General features: G+C 38.0%; 1 protein-coding gene across 1 annotated transcript in view; it reads right to left on the bottom strand.

The window, feature by feature from the left end:
- Positions 1–4,179: 4,179 nt before the first annotated feature.
- p2rx1 (purinergic receptor P2X, ligand-gated ion channel, 1) overlaps positions 4,180–13,768 on the bottom strand; it is a 52,667-nt gene continuing 43,078 nt past the window's right edge. The window contains exons 11-12 of the mRNA XM_039756780.1: positions 7,439–7,534; positions 4,180–5,933 (exon numbers count right to left, since the gene is read on the bottom strand). Coding sequence (XP_039612714.1) covers positions 5,916–5,933; positions 7,439–7,534 — 114 coding nt within the window. The 3' untranslated portion in view covers positions 4,180–5,915. The remainder of the gene's footprint in view (positions 5,934–7,438; positions 7,535–13,768) is intronic.

Below are 13,768 nucleotides of genomic sequence, written 5' to 3'. Positions count from 1 at the left end.
AAAAAGGTTGAAATGTAGATTTTAATCTCAAAATTTCCACTTTAATCTCATAGTTTATTTTGCTGTTAAATTAGAATGTTGTAAAACTTAATTTTAAAATTGATGTTTAATTTACTAGAGTTTCTTAAATCCTGTTGTAACTAAAGTAGCATGTGTTCCCCGACCTAGTCATTAATCATTATGTGCTTCATAAACGGGCTTTCTCATTCGTAGACAGGAGCACACAGTAACTGATCGGCACACAGAATAAATTTAATTCATGATATTACAGCTTTTTGAACATTTTAGAATAGTAAGATGTATACTTGATATAATTTTCATGATGAAATGCATTAAAGCATGTATTAAACATATGGGGGCATGGTGGCACAGTGGTAGCAATGAGCTGGCACCCCTTCCAGGCATTGTTCCTGTCTCACACAAGAAGCTTGCTGGGACACACATAACCCTGAATGGAATTACTGTATTTAATGCAGCAGTACTGTCTCTGTCAAACATACCAACCCCAAATTCCTATCCTTCTTTCTCCATGTAACCAATCACCACACAATAAGCTCTGTGATACATGTAAAACCAGCTGTAAGCTTAGAATGCAGATTCTTCATAACTTTTATGGAACATTGAAAAATCTTCGTTATGCTTGTTTAATTACTCCATTCATCCAGGGTCGCGCCAGTCCCAGCAAGCATCAAGGACAAGACAGGAACACGTTGAAATTGACAAGACAAGGAGAAGTTCAAGCTGCGGCATGGCTAAATGAAATCCATGCAGCTGCTGGTGGCTTTCTTTAGGCAATGTGTGCTATAAATGTCCTCCAGGGCTGGAAGCTGTATCCTGATAACCCTCTGCGCTCTCAACACAACCCACTGTAGAGCTTTCCGATCAGCTGCTGTGCAGCTATAATTCCACACACACATACAATGAGGTAGAATACTCTGAGTGGTGCACTGAGAGTAACAATGCTAAAGCAGCTATGGTATTTGGAATAGTTTGTTCATTTCATGCAACATTATACTGTTAGAGAATGATTACAATCAAGTGAATTAAATTTGTAAACAATATGCGGTTAATTTCAATATATTTGATAAATCCTGCAGCAAAAGGGAGACCACACAGAAACAGCAGCACTGCTTTGACTCTGGGTGCCACCAGTTTGCAAAATTGAGCAGAAACATGTGTACGCAACTGTGTGTGGCTTTACGCCAAGTTTAGTTTTTATACATCATGATGTGAGCATGGAAACAGGCATTCACAACATTTTTGTGCATATGCATCATTTATACATGAGAACCCTGGTCACTACTGATAATCAGGAATGAGAAAACAGAAAGCAGGAGTTTAAGTAGCTCATAAGTTTAACAGTGGGGCACAGTGACAGTTAAATGACCTTCTCCAAACAGCTCAGTCCTGCACCTCCTCACAAGTCAAGCGCTTTTCCTTTAAATCTTCTTTTGCTCTATCAATCCACCTCTGCTTTGGCCTCCCTCGCTTTCTCTTCCCCTGTACTTCCATTCCTTTCACTCTTTTGCCCACGTATTCATTGTCTGTCCTCATCAAATGTCCATACCACTTCAGCCTACTTTCCTATACTTTCTTAAATATCACTCCCACTTTTGTTGTTTCTCTGATTCTCGTCATTTTCCCATTTGTCCTTCTTAGTAAGTGGGAATATCCATCTCAACATTTTCATTTCTGCCACATCTAACGTCTTCTCCTACACTCCTTTTACTGCCAATATCTCCATACATCATTGCTGGTCTTACCACTGTCTTAAAAAAAACTTACCTTTAACTTTCACCTTAATTCTTCGATCCCACAATACTCCTGATAACTTCTTCCAATTGTTCCATCCACAGTGTACTCTATGGGTTATCTCTGCATGTAATTTTCCATCTTGGGCTACCACTGATCCTAGATATTTAAACTTATCTGCTCTTTTCAAGTGGTGGTGTGATGGTAGCATTGCTACTTTGCAGTAAGGAGACCAGGGTTCGTGTCCCGGATCCTCGCTGTGTGGAGCTTGCATGTTCTCCCAGTGTCTGTGTGGGCTTCCTCCCACCTCAAATTGACGATCCTAAGTTGGCCCTAGTGTGTGCGCTATGTGTGGGTTTCCCTGCGATGGACACACGCCCGGTCCAGGGTTTGTTCCTGCCTTGCACCCTATTATAGCTGGAATTGGCTCCAGCAGAACTACGTGACCCTGTTCAGGACTAAGCAGGTTTGAAAATCACTGACTGCTGTTTTCAATAGCTCTCGCTGCGTGCTAAAATCAAAATCCAGTAAATCATCAAACCACAAATAATCTATCTTCCAAAGCCCTTCTCTATTTTTTATAACTTCCTCTCCGGTTCCTCTTTTCTGGTACTACACAACACAATGTCATCAGCAAAAACATGCACCAGGGAGCTGATCTTTAATCCCACCAGTCAACACACCCATAACTAGATTAAATTGTTAAAGATTTAAAGAAGATCCCTGGTGCAGACCTACTCTAACTGTGATCTTGTCTGTTACTCCAAAACTGCTTTTAACCTGAGTCCTTACTTCCTCCTACACATCCTGGATAACCCTTACTTACTCCTCTGGTACTCCTTTCTCTCTCATGCACCTCTTGACCTCTTGACATGACACTCTATCATAACCCTTCTCCAAATCAACAAACACCATATACAGACCTTTCTGTTTTTCTCGATGCTTATCTATGAGCTGACTGAATGCAAAGATTGCATCAGTTTTTCCTCCTCCTGGCATGAAACCAAACTGCTCCTTCATCCCCCCCAACAACACCTGTGTTCTTATCTCACTGACCGAAAAATCTGACTTCAATTATCTTTTGAAGATGTCATTAGTGTGGTGGATCACAGCATAAACAATACAGGTTTAAACAATGTGTTCAGGATTGACAAGGAGAAGTACAACTGTCTGTGTATTATTTGTTTATGAAAATTGTGTTGTCTTTTATTGTGACTTAGTTTAAAAACACACCACACTGTTATGAGTAATTAATACAGGATTCCAGGACATTCCAAAGAGTTTCCAAACCTTTTCTTGCATCTTTTTTTTTTTTTTTGGAGTTTCGAAGTTACCTGTAAATGTGTTTTAATAAACTATGCGAATAACTTCATTTCTGTACAGAAGATGTTCAAGCACGTTTCAACTCCACTATAATAAGATACTGTGCCTACAGAAAATATTCATCACCTGGAGGTTTGTACATTTTATTGTTATACAACATTGAATCACAATGAACTGAATTTGGCTTTTTTTGACATAGATCTCTGCAAAGTGATCTAAATTAATTACACAATTGATCACACAAGTATTCACTCCTTTAATATGACACACCTAAATCATCACTGGTGCAGCCAATTGGCGTTTGAAGTCTCATAATTAGTTCAATGGAGGTCACTTGGCTGGGATTATAAATGCATCTTATGTGGAAGGTCCAAGTTGTGGTGAGTCAACAAGGTGAGAAAAGAACACTCCAAGCAACTCTGTGAAAAGGTGATTGAAAAGCACAATTCAGCATGTGGAGACAAGGAAATATTCAAGTCACCAATCATTAAGAAATGGAAACAGCATGGCACAGTGGTAAATCTATGTATAGCAGGTGTGGATGCTCCAATCAGGATTTTTAAGGCCAGTACTGATCTCCGATTTCATGTTACTTTCACTTTGATGTTGAAGAGTCTTTTTCTGTCAATGTCAAAAAAGCAATAATAAATCTACAGTGATTTAATGTTGTATATCAATAACATGTTAACCTCTCAAGATGGGGGGTGAACACGTTTTATAGACACTGTATTATATTACAGGTGCAGGGATGATACAGTAAGTGTTAGAATATTTTCCACTATTCCAATATTTTTAACATTTTTTTTTTTATTATTTTAAACTTGTATATTTTTACTGATTAAGGTATAGTATAACAAAACTTTTTTGGTAATATTCCTTATATTGCACATATAAATATTTCACCCTCTTATGATAATAGAAACAACCTGTGAACAATGTTATGTTGTGTAAAATGTTGCCTCCACAAATGAAAAACTCTTCAGGTGGTGAATACTTTTTATAGTCATTGCACTTACTGCTGCTCATTATTATTAGGAGCCAAAGTGATCAAGTTATTGAATAGAGTGAAATCAATAAATATTAAGCAAAGAATAGCCACATTCATTTTGCAAAAGAACAAAATTACCTATTTTATTACATCCACAAAAAATAAATTAGCACATGTTAAAACTTTAATAAATTCCATTTCCAAATAACTATAGGGTTTTATAGCCAAGAACACAAAGGCTTCTATGAATTAAACTTAAGCTGTTTGACACGCCATAAATAAAAAACTGGCATACCAAATATTGTGGCAAATGCTGCCAGGATCTCTTGTTCTCATTCTCTGCTTACGTCAGGCAGTGCTTCAGGGACAAAAGTAATAAACAATTTTAAGAATTCTCCTTCAATTCAAAGTGTTCAATAGAGTAGAGGAGAATACACAATCAAGAATACCTGACCAGACACCAGACCTGATAATGTGTGTGTGGATTTTACACATTATCACCTTTTTTTTTTCCCCAGATATTTCAGTTTTCTCCCACATCCCAAAGATTCATACATTAGACTGTTTGGTTTCCCTAAATTGACAGGGAATGAGTGTTCTTTATTACGAGTGTAAGAATTTCCTGCTTTGTATCTGATGTTACTGGTATTGGCTGTGTTTGCACACAATACTATAGTGGTGAAGTTGGGTTTGTAACAATAGTAGATGGAAGTTTGATTCACCAGTCCTACAGGGAATGTAGGATTGGAAGAGATACAGGAATATCTTTAGGTGTAAATCTTAAATAAGGGTGTGTTATGTTGTGATATTTTACTTTATTCAGGCATTAAAACAGAACACCACAGACTGGGAGTATCTACTTGATGGTCCAGTTGGCCATTTTATAGAAATGCAGGTGGCCATAGATTGACGGCCATAATAAATTCAGGTGGCTTGTGTGAGAAGTCTGTTTAAATGAAAGAAAAGATTAAAGTGATACAACCACAAGCCATCTCCAAATAAAATGCAACCTCCTATCCAATTGTAAAGAAGGACTGAGGCCATACATGATAAATAGAAGCACAGACAGTGGATAGGAATAAGTAAGAGAACTTAAAAAGGGAGCAAGAGCTAATAGGCTAAGCATCATTACACTGTGGGAGAGTCGTAAACTTTTTTGATGGAGTAATTAATCATTTCTTAACATACTGTATGTCGGTGTCCTCATGCCTATGTCAAGGTATACAGTACACATCCTGTGATAATAGGTACAAAACATGTAACAAAAAGAAGGCACCAATTAACCTGAATTTTCACTTTTATCATTGCATGTGGGCAGGATGGTGGCACAGTGGTAGCACTTCTACATTGCAGTAAGGAGACCAGGATGCAGATTAGATGGATTGGCAATACTAAACTGGCCCTAGTGTATGTGTGTGTTCACCCTGCCATGGATTGGTGCTCTGTCCAGAAATTGCGTCTGCCTTTTGCCCTATGCATTCTGGGATTAGTTCCAGCTCTCCTGTGATGCTCCTCAGGATAAAGTTGGATAAGATGATAAATGGATGATTGCATGCACTCATTAATTATTAACGTATACCCCAGTTAACCACATATCTGAATGTGCAATATCCATGTTATGTCAACATTGTCCTTGAAAGGTATTTTTCCCTTTTATTGTTTTTCAATTCACATTTTGTCTTGAATTCCCTCCATAAATAGTAAAAGCAGAGGTGAAAGGGAATTGGACAAATCCAGCCTTGTTTCTCTGCATCAGCTTGGCGGTTATGAAACATGCCCAGGCAAGCTTCTCCAAATTCCAAGATAAATGGGCAAGGAACGGTGACTGTGAAATTCTTGGCCAGTCCAGATATCAAGGAAGTATTTCACACTGAAATGAGCAAAAAATGAACATCTTGTTGAAACCTTGAGATCAGCTCAGTTTTAATAGCACAATTATATACAAATGTGGTTAGGTATTACCATTTTTTCCTTGTAGTTTATTTAAATTTTTAGTAAACAAGAACATTTTTTTCACAATGCACATTCCTTTGCCAAATTATTTTAACAAAATTCTATCAATTTTTGACAAAGAGTAATCTGGTCACATTTATTCCTTTTTTAATCAGAAAACCAGTCTGAGCCAGTCTGTGTAAGTGGTGGACACAGGTGCACCTCACCCCTGATACAGCATTATAGTTTTGGCAACACTCAACATTTTACTGGAAAAATAGCTGTGTCTTTATCAATGTGTTTTGAACTGCTGTTTCTGGTTTTGTGTATTAATATTTGCATAATTTGCTGGAAAACTGGATGTGGCATTGGCAGAATTTTATATTGACCATGCTTTCTTGATCATTGGCTATGTGAACTTTAATTGTAAATTTTCACACCCCGTCCTGCTTGACATGGGGGTATTTAATAATGTTTTATAATACAAATGTTTAAACAATTTTGATAGTGAATATCAGTAACTGAAGTCATCTTTATGTATGCATCATATTTTACATAGTGCACCACATTTTAAAGGTCAATTACAATTTAGAGCACACTTAAGAAAAATGTCTTCTGGTTTACGTAATAATCATACAGGTACGATACCACATCACATACAGACAGACACAGGTAGATATGTTTCTTTTGAGTATGAAACAGTTTCATGGGAACTACAGAATGTCATCATTCCCATGTAGAAAGTATTTAGTTAGTAGCTTTTATCTATAAAGACAAAAATACATGATTTCTTTGATTTCTTCTAGGAAGATTTGGCTTTTTTTCAACAAACATAAAAGGCTTCAGAAATTACAATAACATGGGAAAGAGAAAACATTGTATCAAATCCAAATGTGAAAAAGAATATCAAAGTCATAATTCTAAAATGAAAATATATTTTGAGATTTGAATATAGATAGATAGATAGATACTTTATTAATCCCAAGGGGAAATTCACATACTTCAGCAGCAGCATAATGATAAAAAACAATATTAAACAATAAAAAGTGTCCAGGGAACGAGTCCACATAAAAGAAAGTGATGGGACAGATCAGTAGAAAGAGAAAAAGGTAGAAAAATAAAAGTCATACACGGAATATGAAACCAGCCATGAAATAATACATTATACCCAACCACAGGGGCTATTCTCATGTGTTCTTTGCAAAATATAAAGGTCAATTACGATTACAAGACAAAAGGGAAGGAAATCAGGAATTAAGTAGACACACATGAAAAGTTTTTTTAGCAGTACAGACTATGGAAAACACATATTTTAGAAACAGGAAATGAGTAGAAAACTGACCATATTTAATGGACTGTGAGACCAGGTTATGACAAATGTATCTTTTTAATGTATTTTAACTTAATGCAAATTTTAAAAAATAATATTTATACATATATTACCTCCTCCTGTTCTTCTGTGTACTTGAACTTCATATTTTTATAAAAGTGACGATGTGGCATGATGTAAAGTAGTAAAAGGTCGCATACGACAGTGGCCTTTGAGGAAAAAAAAGCAAACATAAGATGGTTAAAAATGAATAACACCAATATTCTTGCTAGAAGCATGAAAATTAAGTCTGCAATACTTCTAAGGCATAGTGTGAATGCTTACAGGAATGGCCTTGAAGGACTTAGTATTCATCTCTTAACAAGCACAGTAACAACATAGGGACCAAGCAGAAATGATGGAAAACACACCACAATGCTGCCCATAATAATGAATTTACACCTATTCTAAGACAAGAAGGATTGTGATCCAAAACCAATTTGAGGACTCCAACATACAGACAATTTCCTTAAAGCTAGGCAGATACGCATTTGTAGTGATGGCATGCAGGTAGGTGATGTGACATACAGTAATCAGTATTTAGCACTGACTGAGATTTAGAACAACACCCACAGGATTCCAAGTCCAATTCCTTATCCGCAATGACTGTTTTAAGAAAGAAGGTGCATTTTAGTGAAATTAAAATTCCATAAGGGAGGACATAAAGGGGAAGGACTTGAAGAGAAAATTTCTCTGTACACAGATGATATGGTACTGTATCTATCAGATCCACAAAATACTGTGCCTGCAGTCCTATAACAGCACTTACAGAATTTCAAAAGATTTCTGGTCTCAGAATTAATTTGAATAAAAGTGTGCTCTTCCCAGTGAATTCTCAACCACACAATATTAGATTGGGCACCTTCCCTTTTATCATCGCAGATCAGTTTAAATACCACTTGTAAACATCACAAGTAGACATAAAGTTCTCTATTAACAAAATTTCACTTTCTGTATGGAAAAAATTAAGCAAGACTTGCATAGATGGTCAACCCTTCATCTCACTTTAGCTGGAAGAATTAACATTGTTAAGATCAATATTCTTCCTATGCTTCTCTTTTTATTTCAAAACATTCCAATATACATCAATAAATCATTTTTTTAAGAAATTAGATTCAATCATAACCTCATTTATTTGGAATTCAAAATATCCACGTATCCAAAGAGCGACCCTACAAAGACCAAAGGCAGAAGGTGGCATGGCTCTACCTAACTTTCAGTTTTATTACTGGGCAGCAAACATAGAAACTATAAAAATCTGGACACAAATAGATGAACATACACAGGATTGGTCCACAATAGAAATAAAATCCTGCAGTACATCTTTATATTCTTTGCTTTGTACCCCAATAAATGCAAGTTATCGCCAATGTACTAACAACCCAATTGCGCTTCACTCACTCAGAATATGGAACCAATTTAGAAAGCATTTTAAGATAAAGAAGCTTTTAACTGTGGCATCTCTGCACGAGAACCACCTCTTTCAACCCTCTCAAACATATGCTGTTTATAATGTCTGGAAAACATTCGGGATTAAATCACTTAGAGATCTGTACATAGACCACGTCTTTGCATCCTATGAACAATTATATTTCAAATTTAACTTCCTAGCATCACATTTCTTTTACTACCCTCAAAACAGAAAGTTTGTTAAACAGAACCTGCCCAATTTTCCTTACCTCCCACCAACCTCTATGCCGGAAAAAATATCGATCAGTCTTGAGGACTCTTGAGGACTTGAGGACAGCTTTTCTTTAATACAGTGATCCCTCGCTATATCGCGCTTCGACTTTCGCGGCTTCACTCCATCGCGGATTTTAAATGTAAGCATATCTAAATATATATCACAGATTTTTCGCTGGTTCGTGGATTACTGCGGACAATGGGTCTTTTAATTTAAAGTACATGCTTCCTCAGTTTGTTTGCCCAGTTGATTTCATACAAGGGACGCTATCGGCGGATGGCTTAGAAGCTACCCAATCAGAGCATGTATTACATATTAACTAAAACTCCTCAATGATATAAGATATGCTTCCCACGCGGTGCTTGATTGTTTGCTTTTCTCTGTCTCTCTGTCATGCTCTGCGCCTGACGGAGGTGGTGTGAGCAGAGGGGCTGTTTGCACAGAGGCTGCTTGCCTAGAAGATACAGACACTACTCTAAAAAATGCTGAAAGACTACCTTCACATTGCTCCCTTATTTGCAGCTGCTTTATCGCGGTGCGCATACTTAAAAGCCCAACAGCACGTATTGATTTTTTGATTGTTTGCTTTTCTGTCACACTCTCTCTCTCTCTGACATTCTCTGCTCCTGATGGCACTCCTTTGAAGAGAAGATATGTTTGCAATCTTTTAATTGTGAGAAAGAACTGCCATCTCTGTCTTGTCATGGAGCACAGTTTAAACTTTCGACTAAAGGGTGTTATTTCATGTCTAGAGGGCTCTAATAATGTTAACAGTGTGGGAGAGTTTATAAGGGCTTAAAATATATAAAAATAACCATACAAACATATGGTTTCTACTTTGCGTATTTGACCTATCACGGGGGGTTCTGGAAAGCAACCCCCGCGATCGAGGAGGGATTACTGTATATAGAACCATTTTACAGTCCCTCCCTTTCAAAGATCAAAGAGGAGCAATGGAAAAGGATCTCTCACTCAATATTTGAGAAAAGGAGTGGAAAGTAGCAATGCATAGAATCCGTTCGAGCTCCATACACGCAAAACATACAATTATTCAACTCAAATTATAATTATATATCGAGCATATCTGTCTTACTTAAAATTGTCCAAAATGTTTCCAGGGCAAGATCCAACATTGCAATCAAGTTCCAGCCTCACTGAGCCACATGTTCTGGACCTGCACCAAATTAACATTATTTTGGACCAAAATCTTGAAATGCCTATCAGACAGCCTTGGTGTCGCACTCCCTCCTAACCCACTAACAGCTGTGCTTGGTGTACTCCCAAATGGGCTTAAAGTGGAGAAAGACAAACAAACTGTAATTGCCTTTACTACACTATTGGCACGTAGGCTTATCTTGCTCAACTGGAAGAATCCTAACTCTCCTATTCTAAGTCAGTGGGTAACTGATGTTATATACTATTTGAAACTGGAAAAAAAGCAAATTCTCACTTAGAGGATCTCTGCAGAACTTTTTCAGAACCTGGCAGGATCTGATCAATAACATTTTAGAATAAGCATTATTAGGAGACACCTCAGCCAATAGAGCTGCCAGAGCTAACCTCAAGAAGGGCATCAAGTCTGCTAAACTAATGTACAAACAATGGATTGAGGAGGACTTTGACAGTAACTCAAACTCACAGCGGATGTGGCAAGGCATCCGATTAATCACAGATTACAAAAAGAAAAATGACGTACAATACACACTGGCCAATAACAATGCCAACCTAGCACAGGAACTTAACAGTTTCTTTGCACAGTTTGACAAGGACAATAACCAGCCTCAAGTCAGGTTCACGCTGACCGGAGACTCACAGCCTTTGGTCATACACATACATGATGCGCGGCGGGCATTCAAAAACATGAATACAAGGAAGGCAGCAGGTCCTGATAATGTGTAAGGATGTGTGCTCCAGGCCTGTGCTGACCAATTAACGGAGGTATTTACACACATATTCAAACTCTCTCTCTCCTCAGCTACAGTCCCCTTGTGCCTGAAATCCACAACCATTGTACCAATTCCCAAAAAACCGAGGATAACCTGTCCTAATGATTATCGACCAGTTGCTCTGAACCCCTGTCATCGCAAAGTGCTTTGAACAACTGGTAATCACCCACATCAAAGCCTCCATCCCAACTGATCTAGACAAGCGGGCAAACAGACCAACTGAGGACGCCATTTGTGTGGCTCTACATGCTGCTCTCTTGCACCTGGAAAAGCCCAACACCTATGTTAGAATGCTCTTCATTGACTACAGCTCTGCATTTAATACCATCATACCTAACCAGCTGATCCAAAAACTCTATGCACTAGGACTTGCTCTGTCCATATGCAACTGGTTACTGGATTTTCTCACCAACCGCCCCCAGTCTGTCAGGATGGGCAAACATACATCCTCCACCCTTACCCTGAGCACTGGTGTGCCACAAGGATGTGCACTAAATCCCCTTCTCTATGCACTCTTCACCCATTACTGTCAACCCATCCACCAATCAAACATTGTTAAATTTGCGGTTGATACTACTGTCATTGGGCTTGTAACAGAGAACAATGAAGCTGCATATAGGGAAGAGGTTCAGAATCTGACAGCATGGTGCAACACCAACAACCTGGTCTTAAATACCAAAAAGACCAAAGAAGTTATTCTGGACTTTAGGACCACTAAAAAGACCAATCACAGTCCGATAACAGTCTGTGGAGAGAGTTTCCAGCTTTAAGTTTCTAGGAGTCACCATCTCAGAGGACCTGTCCTGTGCTGACAATAACTTGGCTATAATAGGCAAAGCACAACAACACCTCTATTTTCTCAGGAAGCTAAGGAGAGCTGACCTCCCCCAGAAGCTGCTGGTTAATTTCTATAGATGCAATATAGAGAGCATCTTAACTAACTGCATGATGGCCTGGTATAACAGCTGCACCAAGGCTGCTAAAGAAGCCTTGCAGCGGGTCATAAAAACAGCAGAGGTCATTATTGGGACTGAACTGCCATCACTCGAACTCTTGTATAAGACTCGCTGTGTGAGAAGGGCCAAAAACATTCTGAAGGACAAAACTCATCCTGGAAATTCTTTGTTTGAGCTCCTCCTGTCAGGAAAACGCTTTAGGTCAATCCGTGTACGCACAGACTAAAAAATAGCTTTTTCCCATCTGCCATAAAGTTTCTGAACTCTGAATCTCCTCAGTCTGAGATCATTTTTAATTGAACATGTGCTTTGCTCTGGTTACTTGATCACTTAACACTGTATACATCATATTTTGAATTATTTGACTTTTCTTTAAATGCACCTTGGGGCTGTCATAAAAAATAATTTTGTTGTGTTACACAATTACAATAAAGTGCTTGAAATTGAACTTTCTCAGGGGTGGGGGTTGATTTGTTTTCGATCTTATGTTTGTAAAAAAATATTTATTTGCTTGGAATGATGTGTGATTTTAATAAAATAAAAAAAAGAAAATTCCATAAAGTTACTTAGTGTTTGAAATTAAAAAATCAGACTACTGGTCTTTTCATTAAATTAGTTTTTAGCTAATTTACAGGTACATAAAAGATGATCCGTTCCACAGACACAGCAGTGTGGGAGAGTCTGAGGTGTACTTTTCAAATGTTTGCCTGTTGTTTACTTGTTGAGTTAAGAGTGTATAGGGTAAGATGACTTTTCTTTTTTTTCTTTTTTAAATATTTTGAACAAACTGCTGACACTGAATAGCAGCACCTCTATGCTCACTTAGTTGATTAGCATAATATGAATTTTTGTATTTATTATTTCTAGAACCTATTTTAACAATATTTATATTTGAGAAAGAAAATGAAAATGCTTAAAAGTGGAATTTCACCCTTTTTGACTTAGTGGCTAGTGTTAACCCACCAGGGTGCCAGTCCACTCTCCTATATTCCTCCATACTTGTAGTAGAGTAGCCAGTTAAAGGATAATTTTATTTATTGTTTAAGCCAGTTCTTCACAAACATGCCATATATGCATTTGTCACATGCAAATGTGTTCTAAAGTGAATCACTTTCTATCAGTTTTAAGAAATATCTTGGCCGCATTGTTGCTTTACACTGCAGTTTATGGGGTACAGAGGAAAAGCCTAAAATCCAAGCACGTTCATTTTTCAAGCCAAAACAGTTGTTGAGTATTGATCTCTGTCTTACAATTACGCACACATTGTAAAATAGTTTATACCTATTATTTTTGAACAAAAAAACCCAGCCACAGGGGATGCACAAACCAGTGTGTTTCTTCGTGCCGGTCCCAAGCCCGGATAAATAAGTAGGGTTACGTCAGGAAGGGCATCCGGTGTAAAATTTTGCCAGATCAACCTGTGGACAACAATACAGATTTCCATAACCCATCAGTCGAGTCCCGGGTTAACAATGAACGCCACCAGTACTGTTAGCCAACAGGATGCTGGTGGAAATTGGGCTACTGTTTGTCCGAAGAAGGAGAACAAAAGGGGGTAGACAAGTCCGGATGAAAGAGGAGAGAAGGAAGGTAAAGAGAGTGGAACTGAGGGTAGGAACTCTGAATGTTGCCAGTTTGACTCGTAAGGGGAAAGAGTTAGCCGATATGATAGAGAGGAGGAAGGTTGATATATTGTGTGTGCAAGAGACTAAGTGGAAGGGGAGTAAGGCCAGGTGGATCGTAGGTGGATTCAAATCGTTCTATCATGGTGTGGATGAGAGGAGAAATGGGGTAGGGGTTATTCTGAAGGAACAGTAC

This window comes from Polypterus senegalus, chromosome 6, assembly GCF_016835505.1.
Source record: "Polypterus senegalus isolate Bchr_013 chromosome 6, ASM1683550v1, whole genome shotgun sequence".
Taxonomy (NCBI): domain Eukaryota; kingdom Metazoa; phylum Chordata; class Cladistia; order Polypteriformes; family Polypteridae; genus Polypterus; species Polypterus senegalus.
Note: the sequence above shows the minus strand (reverse complement) of the source record. Positions and strands in the feature narration are given on the sequence as shown.